This window comes from Echinops telfairi, unplaced genomic scaffold (genome assembly GCF_000313985.2).
Source record: "Echinops telfairi isolate 266 unplaced genomic scaffold, ASM31398v2 ScPeMD7_7458;HRSCAF=8496, whole genome shotgun sequence".
NCBI classification, from domain to species: domain Eukaryota; kingdom Metazoa; phylum Chordata; class Mammalia; order Afrosoricida; family Tenrecidae; genus Echinops; species Echinops telfairi.
In genome coordinates, this window is record NW_022111358.1 from 302,685 (window position 1) to 318,895 (window position 16,211).

The following is a 16,211-nucleotide window of genomic DNA, read 5'->3' on the forward strand; positions in this document are numbered from 1 at the left end:
TTCATAAAATTACTTTCTGTGAATCCTACATACTTTGTTCTCTCCTTTTTAATCCTTACAAGGCAAAATATTTTCTAAAGCTCTTTTTTGCAAGTAGGGTAAGCATTCACGTGATTTATGCAGAGATCTTACTTCTTGAGGATCTCCTGCAACAAAGAAGTATTACACCCAATGCCAGCCTTGTGGATCTACTTCTGATGTGGAAACCCCAAGGAGCTATGATGGCCTGAAACACTTGCTCTAAGCTTTCACTTTGTTTCCATATCTGTTTTTGCTGTGAGTTTCCATTGAATCATTTCTGACTCTTAGCTACCTGACACACCACAGAAGGAAACACTGCCCAAGCTTGTGCCCTCCTCACACTGTATCAGTCCTTCTTGTTGAGTTTTCCACTTTTTGCTCATCCTCTAATGTACCAAGCATGTTGTCTTCCAGAGACTGACTACTCGATAACATGTCCACGTATGTGAGAGGAAGACTCACTGTCCTCACTTCGAAGAAGCAGTCAGGCTGTATTAGCTCTAAGACAGATTTGTCTGTTCTAGTACCCTATGGTATTTCAATATTCTCTGCTACCATTCAAAGGCATCAACTCTTACCCACTTTTCCTTATTCCTTGTCCAGCTTTGACCTGCATGAGGCAATTAAAAAGACCACCGTGGCTTGGGTCAGATTCACCTTAATGCTCAAAGTGACATCTCTCCTCCTTAACACTTGGATATTTCTGGTTTTGCTTTTAAGTTTGCCTATCAGTGAGCATTTTTTATTTTTATGTTTGATCTTTAATGGCTGTGATAAGTTACGATGTATCATGTTGAATGAAGATGGAAAAGGACATTTCAAAAGAAGAAACCAAATCCCTTAAATGGAGAGATGAGAAAGCACATCATGCTTGGGGGAAAGATAATTAGACTTGTATCAATTGTACCTAGCATATAATTCACATAGACTCTAGGAAACACTGCTGTTGTTAGGTGTCATCTAATTGGTTTCAACTCATAGAGAGCCTGTGTGCAACAGAATGCGTTACTGCCTGGTCCTGCGCCATCGTCACAATTACTGTTACGTGTGAGACCTTGGTTTCAGCCACTGTGTTAAATCCTCTTGAGGGTCTTCTTCTTCTTCTCCTTCCTCTTCTTCTCACGCTCTACTTTACCAAGCATGATGTCCTTTTCCAAGGACTGGTCTCTCCTGAAAATGTCCAAAATATGTGAAGCAAAGTCTACCCATCCTTTCCTCTAAGGAGCATTCTAGTTGTACTTCCTGCAAGACAAATGTATTCATCTGTCAGTCCATGGCAATTTCAATATTCTTTGCCAGCACCACAACCCCAATACATTATTCTTTGGGCCTTCCTTATTCGTTGTCCAATTTTCACTTATATATTGGGTGGTTGAAAATACCATGATTTGGGTCAGGGACACGTAGGGCACACAGTGACATTCTTGCTTTTCAACACTTTTAAGTGGTCTTGAGCAGAAAATATGCCTAGTGAAATATGTCATTTGATTTCTTGATAGCTGCTTCCATGAGCATTGATCCGAGCAAGATTCAATCCTTGACAACTTCGATCTTCTCTCTTTTTGTCATGATTTTGTCTACTGATCCAGTTTCATGTTGGTAATCCATATAGAAGGTTGAGTGTGTCCTAGGTCTTAATCAGCAAGTGCTTAAAGTTCTCCTTGCTTTCAGCAAGCAAGGTTGTGTCATCTGCAAATAGAAATTTGTTAATAAGCCTTCATTCAATCCTGATGCCATGTTCTCCTTCATAGAGTCCAGCTTCTCTGACGATTTGATGACTTGCTCAGCCTACAGATTGAATAAGTTTGGTGAAAAGCCACAACCCTGACCCACTACTATCCTGATTTCAAACCATACATTATTGCCTTGTTCTGTTTGAATGACCGCCTCTTGGTCCACGAATAGGTTCCACATGTGTGCAATGAGGTGTTCTGGAATTCTTAAAATAAGAATTGGTCACTGAACTGATGACAGATGGAAGAAAGCATCGAGTAGCTTCTCTTTAGAAAAATGATCAATCTGCTTAAAGCTATCGAGAGCCCAGTCATCGTGTGTTGTCCCGTGGGTTGCTATCTGCACGGCCCACAAATCAAACTCACCAACCTCTCTGTGGGAGAAAGATGAGACCATCTGCTTCCACAAAGATCTACAGCCTCAGAAATCCTGCATGAGGTCACTCAGAGTCAGAATTGACCCCGTGGCAGTGACAGGGGGTTTGGGTTTGGTTTTTAATGCAAAGGTTTCAGGGGTTATTTTTGGTGATAAGTAGCTCTGGAGGTGTAGTAGTTATGCATGGACTTGATGGCAGTGAGTTTGGCCTTTTCTTTTTTTTAGCTCCATCATTCACCCTTCTGCCATATACATCCACTGGTAAAAGGGGGGAGAGTGTGGGGAGAATTCAGAGCTGGATTGGCTGGAAATCAGTCACATGACTAAATAGCACTACAGGAGAGCATGTGGAAAGTAGTCTAGCTGGAGTGCCCAAAAAGACAAGAATAGCATTGGTTGAGGTGAGCATCTAATTGTCTCTGCCACAATGCCTGTGGTTCCAGGGTGCAAGATGGATCAGAGGGGGAACATTTTGTCCAGGAAACAAAGGAGGATTACAATATTTGAGGCAGAAAATTATGATGTCTGCACAAAACCATGGAGACTCTAAGTAGAAAATTGGGCCAAGTTAAAATTATTTTCAATGAAGAATCAGCAAGATCAAATGCAAAGGTGAGGAGATCTCAGGGTACGTGTACCTGTGTGCACTCCAACTATGGGGAACTCGTGGAATAAGCCTGTATTCAACTCAAAAAAATAGTGAATGCAAGCTTGTAGGTATACACAATGAAAAATGTCCCCACAATAATTTCTCTGCAAGAGATCAAAAAACAAACAAAAAATGGCTTTCTCCCTAAAAGAGAAAAAGGTTTTGAATTAGCTACACATTTCTAAGGAGCACTGTTCAGCTGACTTCTTAGAGAGACACATCCAGGGATGACCAAGAATTAGATGCACTAATCCAAAGGGATGCTTCACACCAAATAAGGGCTCTGTCTGGGTTTCACAAACCTAAGTGGAAAGAGAGTTGACCTCTGGAGTCACAGTGGTGAATAAGAAAGACCATTTCACACAATAACTTCACTAATAATTCTGGATTCTCTTCCCTTTTCTGACAGAAGGACCATGAGGGAAGACAACCAGTCCTCGACCCAGGGGTTCATTCTCCTGGGAATTACTGGTCAGCAACAGCAGGAAGATGTCTTCTTCATCCTCTTCCTCTTTATTTATCCCATCACATTGATTGGAAACCTGCTCATCATCTTGGCCATTCGCTCTGATGTTCGCCTTCACAACCCCATGTACTTTTTCCTCGCCAATCTCTCCTTTGTTGACATTCTCTTCTCGTCTGTAACCATCCCTAAGATGCTGGCAAACCACCTCTTGGGCAGCAAAACCATCTCCTTTGGAGGATGCTTAGCACAGATGTATTTCATGATTGCCTTGGGTAACACAGATAGCTATATCTTGGCCGTGATGGCATATGATCGTGCTGTGGCCATCAGCCGTCCTCTTCATTACACAACGATCATCAGTCCGAGGTCTTGTGTCCTGCTTGTTGTAGGGTCTTGGGTGATCGGAAACACCAACGCCCTCCCCCACACTCTGCTGACAGCTGGTCTGTCCTTCTGTGGAAACAGGGAAGTGGCCAACTTTTACTGTGACATTACCCCTTTACTCAAGTTGTCCTGTTCTGATATCCACTTGAATGTGAAAATGATGTACTTTGGGGTTGGTGTTTTCAGTGTGCCATTGATATGCATCATTATCTCCTACATCCGGGTCTTTGCCACTGTCCTACAGGTCCCATCCACCAAGGGTGTAGCCAAAGCCTTCTCCACGTGTGGTTCCCACCTCACAGTTGTATCTTTGTATTATGGGACAGTGATGGGCATGTATTTTCGCCCTCTGAGCAGCTACAGCCTGAAGGACGCAGTGATAACTGTGATGTACATGGCAGTGACCCCCATGCTAAATCCTTTCATCTACAGTCTGAGAAACCGGGACATGAAGGCTGCCTTAAGGAAACTCTTCAGCCGTAGAGTGTCCACATAGCCAGTGTGAGGTGATACATTTGGGAAAGCACTCTCCCAAAATTAAGGATCCACCCAAGAGTCCATCCTCAGTATCGTACGCTCTAAGAAAGCATCATTGACCTTTTCAACCAGGAATGCATCTTCTCTCCTTACTCCAATTTGATGAGCTATCTTATCACTTTGCATGCATCATTGCATGTTTTGGCAGTGTGCCAACTTGTGTCCTATTCAGGTTGCAGCTATGCTAGTGACTATCAGTAGAAAGCTGAGAAAGTCTGACCTTAGGCTGCTACATCTACATACTGGGAATAACCATCTCGCCCTGTATCTGCCATGGATTTAAGAGAATCACATTAGCTCATGCTTTGAAGCTATAAATCACTATTGAAGTGCTTATTGCACCAGTATGTTTAATCACCCACACTATGCTTGCATACTTTGGCAGCAGGAGCTGAAATAACACAACAATGGTCATATAAAGTCATCCAATCACGATTGGTGGAAAGAAGGATGAATTCATTAAAACACATATCTCTGAGCATGGTCAGACATAATCAGAAAGGAGGGTTCCTGAGTGGTGCAAATGCTTACCGCACTCATGGACTCACTGCAAGAAAGGTTGGCTGTTCACACCAATCCAGAGGTGCCCTGGAAGAAAGCCCTGGTGATCTGTTCCGGAGAAACCAGCCACTGAAAACCCTGTGGAGCACAGTTCTGGCCAGGCACTAATGGGATTTCCATCACTCAGAATTAACTAGAAGGTTTTGTATTGTTTTATTACTATGACTATTATTATTTTAATGAGCCTGGAGATCATTTCCCTGTCTATTGTCAAGAGATCGGAGGATATGATGCATTAGGTAAATCTGCTCCACGGGACCTCGACAGAATATGGAAAAGCACGGATGTTACTTTGAGGATTAAGGTGTGCCTGACCGAACCCAGGCTATTCTCTATGGCCTCATATGCTTGGACACTGAATAATGAAGGCTGACAACGAATGGATGCATTTGAATGTGGACAGTACCATGGACGGCTAAAAGAAATCATCAATCTGCCTTGGAAGACGTACGGCCAGAGTGCTCCTTAGAGGCAAAGCTGGTGAGACTTTGTCTTACATACTTTGGACAAGTTGTCAGGAGAGACAAGGGCCTGGAGAAGAAAGACATCATGTTTGGTAAAGTGGGGGGGCATCGAAAAAGAGGAAGGCCCTAAAGGCGATGGATGGACACCGTGGCTACAACAATGGGCTCAAGCGTAGGAACAATTGTATGGAGGGCGCCGGACTGGGCAGTGGCTCGTGCTGTTGGGCATCAGGTGGCACTCAAGGGCACCCAACAACAACCTTGAAACCTTGACAAGACCCAATCCTGGAAGATACGTGTATTCTTATGACAGATAAGCTATATTGTCTCTAAAGATCATAAAAACGTCTTGCTAGGTTGAGAGCCATCAATAGATTTATATGGCATGTTAAAGTAAAATAGGCATGACATTCTGATGTAATTAATTTACCACAGACTTCAGCTGGTTTGGCAGAATACTGCAGTACCGAGTAACAAAAAAAGCAAAAAGATCTGTAGTGAAAGTGGTGTGACTGCCATTCTCCAGCAGAGCCTGGAGCAGGTAAGGTTTATATCTTGGGTAGATAATAGTCCCCCAAACAGAGGTAGTTATCCAGCAGGTCACTAAAAACCCACAAAGGAAGCCCGCTCACTATCTGTGGTTTGATTCTATTTATGAGAGTGTTAACCTTTAAAAATATATTTATAATATATAAGCGATCATTCATAAATCTTGTTTTTCCAAACATAGAAAGTGATTTTATTACCTGCTACTTTCAATTTCCAGGAAACATATAGAAAAAATTATTTTCTATAGATAATTCACATTGCCAAGAATCTTCCCTTGAATTTGAATGATGACTATATTCACCTTTCAATGTTTTCCAGTACCCTAAGACACTCATAACCAAAACCAAATCCACTGCTTACCGCGACCCTATAAGACAGGGTAGATGTGTGGGTTTCCAAGACTGTAACTCTTTATAAGAGTAGAGAGCCTGCTCTTTCTCCAGAGGAGCAGCTAGTGGTTTCAAACTGCTGGCCCTATGGTTAGCAGTCCAACCCCCTACACTACCAGGACTCCTGTTCCTAAGACAATAGCAGTGAGGATTATTGTCATTATCTCCATTTTAACCAAAAATGTTTTGATTACAAATGAATATGAATCTGTGTAAGTGAGTGACCAGAAGATGGAGTGAATGAAGACATTCATTTAGGGAAGTTTCAATGGTGACCCCCTCCTCTCAAAAAAAGATTAAATAGATCTATTTATTGTCTGACTTTCTTCTCAAAGATGTAAAGGTCTGGGGTACATAGTAGTTATTTGGTCTGTTTGTCTTAAATGAATAAATTAACCTGCAATAGTATGTCTGAACAGTGAGTATATCAATATTCTTTTTGCTGAAGGCAGGCAAGGAGGCCAAAAGGTATGAGCTATTTCCCCTAGTGAAATGTTATGTGCCAAAGAAACTAGTGTAAAGAAGAGCTGAGGAAGTAAGAGATATTTAGGAAAAATCCATATCACTCAACTGTGACATCAACATCACCTTATTCCTTCCCTACTGCACAGTCCACAACAAGCATCAGAATCGGCGTGTATAACTGGTTGTAATTTAATCGCAAATAAAATCCATTCACCCATACACCGAGTCACTTATTGGTTGCCTCAGATGTCTTCTCTTGATTCTGCCAAACATACCATCCTGAAGTAATTTTTTCCTTAAACTGTAATTTCATTCATTTCAGGAATGTGGCTACTCCTCAGGTCCTGCGGCACCCAGGAATGACTACATCAGGAAAAGGCTATGTGTCATGTGTGCCCGTGAAGGGCCAGCCAGGACACGGAAATCACTCAGTGTTCTTAAACTTAACAAAGGAAATTGGGCACACAGGTGTATTCTGAAAGAGAAAAACAAAAAAAGGAAAGAAAGTGAAATAACCTAGAAATTATTAACTGCAAGAAACCCATTCCTCTAGATCTGGAGGGGGCTGTGAGGGGGATGGAAGCCAAGGTGTCACCAGGATCTCAGAGCTCAGAAGGATGGTCACTGGCTGACATTCAGCCCTCGGTGGGGACATGTCTAACTGCAGGTACTTCATCTTTACCTGGGGAGGTGACCCACATTTCCATTCCTGAAGAGATTTGAGCTCTCAAGAGGACTGCCTTTCCCCCACCTTTTTTCACTTACTGTAGTTTCTAGCCATCTTTCCTGCTGCACAGGGCAAGTTACCTCGGAGACTCTCCTGATTCCAGACATCGTTCTTCTTGCCCCACTGAGCAGCAGCTACTCAATTCCACTCATTAATTGGGCTCAATCCCGCTAAATGGTAGACCCAAACCACAAACTGGCTGCATCAAGCCAATGCTAACTCAGAGTGATTCCCTGTGGGACTCTGAGACTGTATGTGTTTATGGGAGGAGAAAACCCAGTAGAAAGCTATTGGTGGTTTCAAACTGCTGACCATGTGAATAGCAGCCTAACCACTACACCACCAGGATGCCATCGAAGTGGTAGAGATATCACATTTTGCTCCTGAATGGCCTACAGACACATGCAACACTTTGTTTGACTCTTGGCAACCTAAGAGTAAACTGAAAAAAATAAATATAAATCCCAAAAGTTTGGTATTGGTAGCCTTTTAAAAAAGTTACTAAAAACAAATTTTGGAGAAATAGACATAGGTGCAAGAAAAGTGGATGAAAACAAATAGAACCAAGGGAAATCTAAGCACAGAACCCATGGATGTTTATGACCCTAGTACCCCAGTTCTAACTGGGGTGAAAGATGATAGATAGATAGATAGAAAGAAAGATAGATAGATAGAAAGAAAGATAGATAGATAGACAGACAGATAGAAACGGAGATGGACATAGAGATATATGTACAAAGGGAGTTCAAAAAGTGCATGGAGTAAAAGATAATGGCTTTTTCCCACTAACTTTCAGAAGTCCCTCTCATATGTATGTTCTCCCTGAAGCAATGATAAGAGTGTGTCTTCAAAGATTGGATAGCGAGAGATCAGTAAGGGAGAGTGGTAGTGACGAGAGACCAGGCAGCCCTCAGGACAATGTAGCAGTAGAAGGGCAGCGAAGATAGGTAGTCCCTTGATGAGATGGACTGACACAGTGGCTGCGACCATGGGCTCAAACGCAGCAATCATGAGGATGGCGTAGGAGCAGGCGGTATTTTGTTCTGTTGTGTGGACGATCGCTATCGGTTAGAATCGACTGGACTGCACCTAACTACATACAAGAACCATCTAGAGCAGCGGTTCTCAACCTGGGGGTTGCGATCCTGTAGGGGTTGAACGACCCTTTCACAGGGGTCGCCTAATACATCCTGCATACCACATATTTACGATGCATAACAGTAGCAAACTTACAGTTATGAAGTAGCAATGAAAATTATTTTACGGTTGGAGGGTCACCACAACATGAGGAACTGTATTAAAAGGTCTCAGCATTAGGAAGGTTGAGAACCACTGATCTAGAGACAGTAAAGATAGAAAAAAAGGCTTTAGGTGTTAAAGTGACGTAGAAATAGCAACAGCCAAAAGTACTGATATTTTGACAAGAGTTAACATGGAGATGAATGTTTCGAGATTGATTCAGGAAAGGGAAATGGATGCCTTTAATGAAAATGTGAACAAGAGGATAATTTAAGAAAAGTGAGTCCTATTTTCAGCATGTTTTCATTGGTTCCTGTGGGACCATCTCAGGAAGTTCTTCAATGAAATGAGACTTTGGAATGAAATGAACAGAACATAAATCAGAGGGCATTGATAAGTACAGTTATGGAAATAGATTTTTTAAATCATCTATGAGTGTAGTCAGAATCTTGCAGAAGGACTAAAACTTTGAGTCAGGGCACCGTGGTGAAGAAGGTGGATTGGGGGACATGAGAAACTTGCACAATTTAGACTTGATGCTGCCACACATCACACTGTGTGTCTGTCGCATTTTCTTTTAATCAGTCACCCAGCAATACAGCATAGTGAATTGCTCTTGGTAGCCACTCAAATACTTGTTTAAGGAAAAACAATTCAACAATAGCCAACACAAAGAGGAAATTCAAAATACTCCATGGACACTGAGAGAAAGTAGATGCTTTATAAAAGATCAGATATATGTGTGTGCTCCTATTTACTGTATCACATATCGTACTGTCTCTCCATTTTGATAAAGAGCCCTGTAGAACAGATGGTTAGGACACTCTTTTACAGATGAGAAATCCAAATTTCTAAAAGGTTCAGTGGCTTGGTCGATGACTTTTCATCAGTTAGATTTGAGCCAGTTTTGCCCAATGCTCTTCCCCAGACTCCTCAACTGACACATGGAGAATTATAAAAAGGACAGACTTCTAAGTTGGTTGAGCTATTTGCACTACCACAAAGCACAGCTTGGCTTTTGACAAGCAGAGGCAGCATTCCAACCCCAGTCATGGCATAAGCACTAGAGTTGATGTGAGACGCAGGGACCTTATATAGAAAGAACCAGACATTGAATGGGAGCAGTTGGGCTTCAGAGGTAAAATTCTCTCCTTCCAGGAAGGAGGCTGGCATTCCATTCTCAGCCATTGCACCTCGTCTGTCACCACCACCAGCGGAGGCTTGCGCATTGCTACGTCACTGAAAAGGTTTCAACAGAGCTTACCGACTAAGACTAGCTAGAAAGAAAAGCTTGGGAATCTGCTTCCAAAAACCCGCCAGTGAAACCTGAAGAATCGCGGTGATCTCAGTAGGCAGTGTTCTGTTCTGTTGTGCGTGGGGTCGCTGCCATACATCAGGCGCCAAATTCATCCACAGGGAAACAACCACCTTTGAAGCAGGAGAGTGAATGAACCATCTAGTCTCTGTTCCTCATCCAAATATCCACTTCCTACTGACGAAGATGCCAAAGAATTCCCGGAGAAACACATGACACCTGTAACGGTCAGCTGCCACACTCCCTTTGTATCAGGAAGTCAAGACACATCCGAGAAAGAATTCCTTCTCTGGAAGTCCATCTTCGCAATTCCTGCCCAAAGGGATCCCGAGACCTAGCGTCCTCTGAGGACAGCAGCGCAGTGACTTCAGTTAATGAGGAGCTGTGGGACTGCGCTCTCAAATGGCCCCAGCAAGCCTGGGAAGCTCTCCATATGTTACCCCAATCTCCAGCCCTTCTCTGTCTCCAAGGCTGGATTCTTTTCCTGAGTGATTCCAACCTTTTCCATATCTGGAACAGATGTATTTAGCCAAAACACATGTAACATTGAACCAGGTGCCCAATACTTTACAACTAACTTCCCTTCTGAAGGGGCATTATTGCTATCCCCATTTTACAGATGAGGAATCTGAGACCTGGAGAAATTACCTAGACTACCTGTGGCCCCACAATTAGCAAGTAGTGAAACAGTGACTCACAATCAGGCAGTTTGAATCCAGAATCCAAGCTCTCAGTCACTAAGCTTGTAGCCCCTCTAGCTCAGGTGGAAAGGAAAAGGTTCTCAGATCTATCGGCAACTTCTGGCTCTTGTTCTCCTTGTTGCTAGCTGCCGTAGGGTTGGCTTCTGATTCATAGGGAGCCCATGTGTCACAGAGAACTGCTTTGTGGGGGGTTCTTAGCTAGTACCTTTATGGAAGCAGTTCACCAGGCTTTTCTTTCCTGGGGCCACTGAATGGGTCCACACAACCAACCTTTGAGTAAGCCGCCAATTGCCAGCCACCTGGGCCACCCAGGCTCCGTTTTATCTTTCCATTATCTTCAGGTGCGAGGGGAGGCAGCAGAGCCTGATCTCTCTGCGCAGCATCTCAAATAGACGCTGAGGTAGTTAACGTTTATTGTGCCAACCTGGCCGATAAACACATGTGGTGTTAATTGAAGGGCAGAGAGATAAATGGCAAAGTGAGCCTCACCTTTCTAGTTCTTGGGTCTCTTGCTTTCTGATGGTCAGACCAGGGTGCAGCTGCCTTAGCCAGTTCCCTGCTTCAGCTGGCAAGGCTCATTTCCTGCAAGACATCCCTGAGGAGAAGCCACAGGGACTTACCCCGATGCAGCCCTGGGTGCTGGAGCAGCCGTGTGGAGATCCCTGCCAGTGCCGAGATGCTTACACATTCACTGACTCAGCTTTCCTCCTGCAGTCGGTCCATAGTGTGTGGTTTGTGAGCGGGAGGAGGACTTTGTAGATTGGTGTCAGACATATGGGTTAATATAGGGCTTGTGGGCTTGGGCAGCACTGGGTTGGAATGTTTTCTGGATGTGCACTTACCCTTTATATAAAACTCTCTCTTATGCATGAGTTTCTGTGGATTTGTTTCTCTAATGTACCCAGACTAACACAGACACAAACAAGGAGCAAGACTTGGTAGTGAAAGAAGCCATAGGTTCTCGGAGGCCCACCTATCTATTCCCTCCCCTATGGACGATGTTTGAGAACAACCATCACAGAAATATCTAAGGGTTGTGTTTCACGTTCAAAGCTTATTCTGTTATTTAGAATAGATTGTTTAGTATGTGTAATATTTAGACTCTGTCCAATATCAAGGTGTTCAGCTTATCTTCTATAGCTCCAGATGACAGGTCTATGATTAATTCTACTTTGACTGTCATTTGCTCCCTATTAGATACCAGACATGGTGCTACAGATGGGTTTGTCGCCCATGTGTCCACCAGGCAGTGGAAAGCAGAACAGCAAACACTTTAGCTCCTGGCTTGTTAGAGATACAAAAGCTCAGATCCCAGCCCACACTCATTGTATTAGAATCTCCATTTTTAACAAGATTCCCCAGGTGATTCCTATGTATCATACAACCAGAAGCACTATGCCAAGTGACATCCACATCTATCTCCAATTTACTGTCACGTGATTGTTTTCAACTTAAACGTCAAAGTCCAGTTTCAATGTTCTTGGTGAAACAGTAAGAATTACAACTTTCATGAACTCTAAACCTTAGATCGACCACCTAGCTGTCAGCTGTGATACTGTGGAGGCTTGCATGTTGCTGTGATGCTGAAAGCTATGGCCAAAGTATTTCAAATACCAGCAGTCACCCATGATGGGCAACCTGCAGCAGAGCCTCAAACGAAGATAATCCATGAGGAAAGGTTGAGAACAACCATCACAGGACTATCTAAGGGTGCTGATTCATATTCAAATCTTATTCTAGATGTTATTTTGAATAGAATATGCTCTATTCTAAATAATCAGTAAATGAGAAACCTTATAGTTCACAAGAGAATACTGTTTGACTCACTAGCTTCTGACATGTCATCAGGAGGGACCAATTGCTGAAGGATCAATTTGGTGACGTGTGAGGGAGACCCTTGGTGAGGTAGTCTGACAGAAAAGCTGCAATGATGGGCGCACCCGTGGTGCTGATCTGAGGATGATGAGGTACTGGGCATGGGGCTTTCTGTTGTATGGGAGGCTGCCGTGAGCTAGAGTCAGCTCCCCAACCGCTATCATCTATCGAACCCTTTAGAACACATCTTCTGAATATGTGTGATCAATGCGCAGTTTGCATGACACCCTTCTTATCCAGGCTATTCCAAGGGAAAGCACGATGTGAGCAGAATTGAAACCTAACAGCCACTCTTTTCCTGCCACATTACTCATTGACATCAAGTCAACGCCGACTCATAGTGACCCACAGAATGGAGGAGAGCTGCCCCTCTGGGTTTCTAAGACTGTTACTATTTACAGGAGTAGAAAACCTAGCCTTTCTCCCACAGAGCTGCTGGTGGGTTCTAACTGCTGGCCTTGCGAATCACAGCCCAACTCGTAACCACTACACCACCAGCACTCCCTTGCAAGCATTTTATTTAAAAGAACAACTGACACAGACCAAGTGTGATTACTCAGACACGAGTGTTGGCAGACATCTCTTGAAAACGAGAGAAATGAGCCTGTCATTTCAAGGAAAACAAACAATATTTGTTGCCAATGAAGATCTTCAAATTTCCAAGCAACTATTGGAATGATTTTTAAAGCTTGTATCTACTACTGCAAACTTGACAGCTTCCCAAGACTTACAGATTTGTCAGGTGAGAGCAGCAATGATTTTAACAAGTGTGATTTTTTTTTTAGAATATTATGTAACAAAATGTGTGAAGACTTTGCAATTTGAATAACTCAATGAAAGACTATTTCTAAGTGACCTCACCACAGATATTTAATCAAGTCTGTTAAAAAGCATAAGCGAATATATTCCAATGTATTTTCATGTAAAAAAGGATGAGATAAGGTATTAGATGCTGTATGGCCACTAACCTTTGAGAAATTATGTCTGGCCAAGTTTAGATTTGATATTGAAGGAAAATATCCACAATTATCTGAAAAGGCACCTCACTTTTCCAACTACTAGTGTTAGATCAGGCCATATTTTCTTATTATTCTTAAGTCAAACAAACATCACACAATAAGTTGAATTTCAAAACAAATATGAGAATACAGTTATTTTTCTATGTCAGACATTTGAAAGATTTGAAAAATGTAAAATGATGACACTATACACATTAATTTTTTTGTTTAGAAAATATAGTTACTTTTCATTAAAATGTCTTTTTTAACATGGAATGGGCTGATTGATGCTATTTTGGATGAAAGAAGAAGTGACCTAAATCTTTCTCGGTGTTAATTTTTAGTAGAGTAAATAACGATGTGTAGTCGACATAAACAAAAGTTTTGGGGTCCTGGATAATCTTTAAGGGTGCAAAATGGTCATGACAGGAAATATAAGTGTCACTGGTATTGCATCTCTAGAGAACCCAGCTTAAGACAGTGGTGAACCAGATGAGAAAACTGGGCCTCAAAGAGCTTGCCCACCTACAATTCAAGTCCACTCTATCTGACTCCAGAATTAACTTTCTTTGTTTTTGCTTTTTAAGCCATACACTTTTAGTATTTCATCTTCTTTTAACTTTTTATTGTGAATTAAGTGAAGGGTTTAGGGGGCAAATCGTTTTCCCATTCAACAATTTATTCACATGTTGATTCGTGTCCTTGATTGCAACCTCGCAATGTAACATCCTGTATCCCATTCCCTCCCTCTCTCCTGTTCCTCCCTCTTTCCATACTCTTCTGAACTTTGTCCTGGGGCAAGTGTTGCCCTTTGGATAGCAAAGTGTTGATTGTTCTAAGATGCGTGTGTCTGTCTCCCCAGTGTTACTGTCTTTGACTTGATGCCTACTATAACCACCCTCCAGGACAGGGTAGAACTATCCCATGTCTTTCCAAAACCGCTACTCTTTACAGGAACAGAAAACCTTGACTTTCTCCTGAGGAGCAGCTGGTGATGTCAAACTGCTGACCTTGTGCTTAGCAGCTCAATGGGCCACCCACTATGCCAGCAGTTCCCCTGTAGACCTCTCAATTATTGGGCTGAAATTAAGTCATGGCGATGTAGTTTAATTCTGAACATGAAGGGTGATCAATGGGTTACTAATGGGTGACTAGGGGTTCCACTAGTTGCTATCCAATTAGAAGGTCTGGTCTCTTTTATTATTCTGAGTTTTGTTCCACACTTTTCTCTCCCTCTACTGAAGGATCTTTCCACTGTGCTCCTGTTCAGAGTAGTCGTAGTGGGATCTAGTTCTTCTAGTCTCACGGGCATGGAGACTGAGGTTTCCATTGGACTGATGGTTTCAATATTTTCCATGTGTCTTCAATTTACCTTTACCCTTCTTTGCTCTGGACAGTGAGAAACCAAGAGCTGCACTTTAGATGGGCCCTCACAAACTTTTGAAACCCCCGTCACTACTCCCCAACGTCGGATGTAGAACATTGTGTGTGACATATGTTACACCAATTGACCTGGTTTCCCCCAAGTCTATGGTCCTAACCCTCAAACTCAGCTACTCATTCCCTCTTGGTGTTGGGTGATGGCTAAGACGTGTTCATACCTTTGCACATTGTATGTGCTACTATACTCATATTCGTGGATAGACTTCCGGGATAGGTAAATAAATATGGACAAATATTTTTTTTGTAAAACCTACATGTATTCATGGGTAAAAGCTCTTGCCCCATCCCACACCTTCTCAGCTTGTGTTGCTTATCTAAGCATCTACTCATAGATTATTGTTATTACATACTTGTGTATATAACTGTTTATTTCTTTTGCTTTAACTCTTATATTCTTCCTTTACCTTCCTCGGTTTTTGCTAACTTTCCTCTTATTGTATATTGCCTTCCCCTTCATCCAAGTTAATATGGGTCTACCTTCTAGTTAGTAATTTACTCTTCTCCCCAAGGTCACCATCAAAGAATGCTTCTTTTTGCCTGAAACCCTTTTCTTGACTGTTTATAACAGTAGTCTCATATATTTGTCTTTGGCAATTGACCAATTTCACATAGCATAATATTCTTCCCCGTTCATCTATGTTGTGAGGTGCTTCAAAGATTCATTGTTATTCTTTAATATTGTGTAATATCTCATTGTATATATGCACCCTACTTTATCCATCCTTCTTTAGCTGAGCATTTTAGTTGTTTCCATCTTTTTGTTATTGTGAATAGTGCTATCATAAACATGGGTGTGCACATATCTATGCAGGTCATAACTCTTATTTCTCTGGTCTAGTCTATAAATCTACTAGTGGGATTGCTAAATCAAAAGGTACTGCTAATATTTTAAGGAAGTGCCATGCCGTTTCCCGGAGTGGTTACACCACTTTACAATCCCACTAGCAGTGTATCAATGTTCAAGTCCTTCCATACCCTCCCAGCATTTGTTGTTTTTGTTTGTCTTTGTTTGCAGTAAATGCTGGGGTAAGATGGCATCTTACTGTTCTAATGGCTAATGGTCATGTTTGTTGGTTGCTTGAATGTCTTCGTTGGTGACAGAGATTCACTTTCTTCTGCCCATTTTCCAATTGAGTGATTCAGCTTTTTCTTACGGAGGTGTTGAAGGTTTCTATGAATTTTAGAGTTTGGATTGTCTAATGGGTACCTGCAAACATTTTTTCCTGCTCTCTGGGATCTCATTTTACTCTTGTGGTAAAATCTTTATATGTGCATAGATGTCTAATACTTAGGAAGCTGTCTTTCCATCTGCTGCTTAT

The 16,211-nt window shown here is 42.2% G+C and overlaps 1 protein-coding gene across 1 annotated transcript; it reads left to right on the top strand.

Annotated features, from left to right (window-relative positions):
* The first annotated feature begins 3,137 nt into the window (after window positions 1-3,137).
* On the top strand, window positions 3,138-4,125 carry LOC101663936 (olfactory receptor 1A1). The gene has a single exon (XM_004706866.2). The coding sequence runs from the start codon at window positions 3,196-3,198 to the stop codon at window positions 4,123-4,125; it is 930 nt and encodes a 309-aa protein (XP_004706923.1). The 5' UTR covers window positions 3,138-3,195.
* The last annotated feature ends 12,086 nt before the right edge of the window (window positions 4,126-16,211 follow it).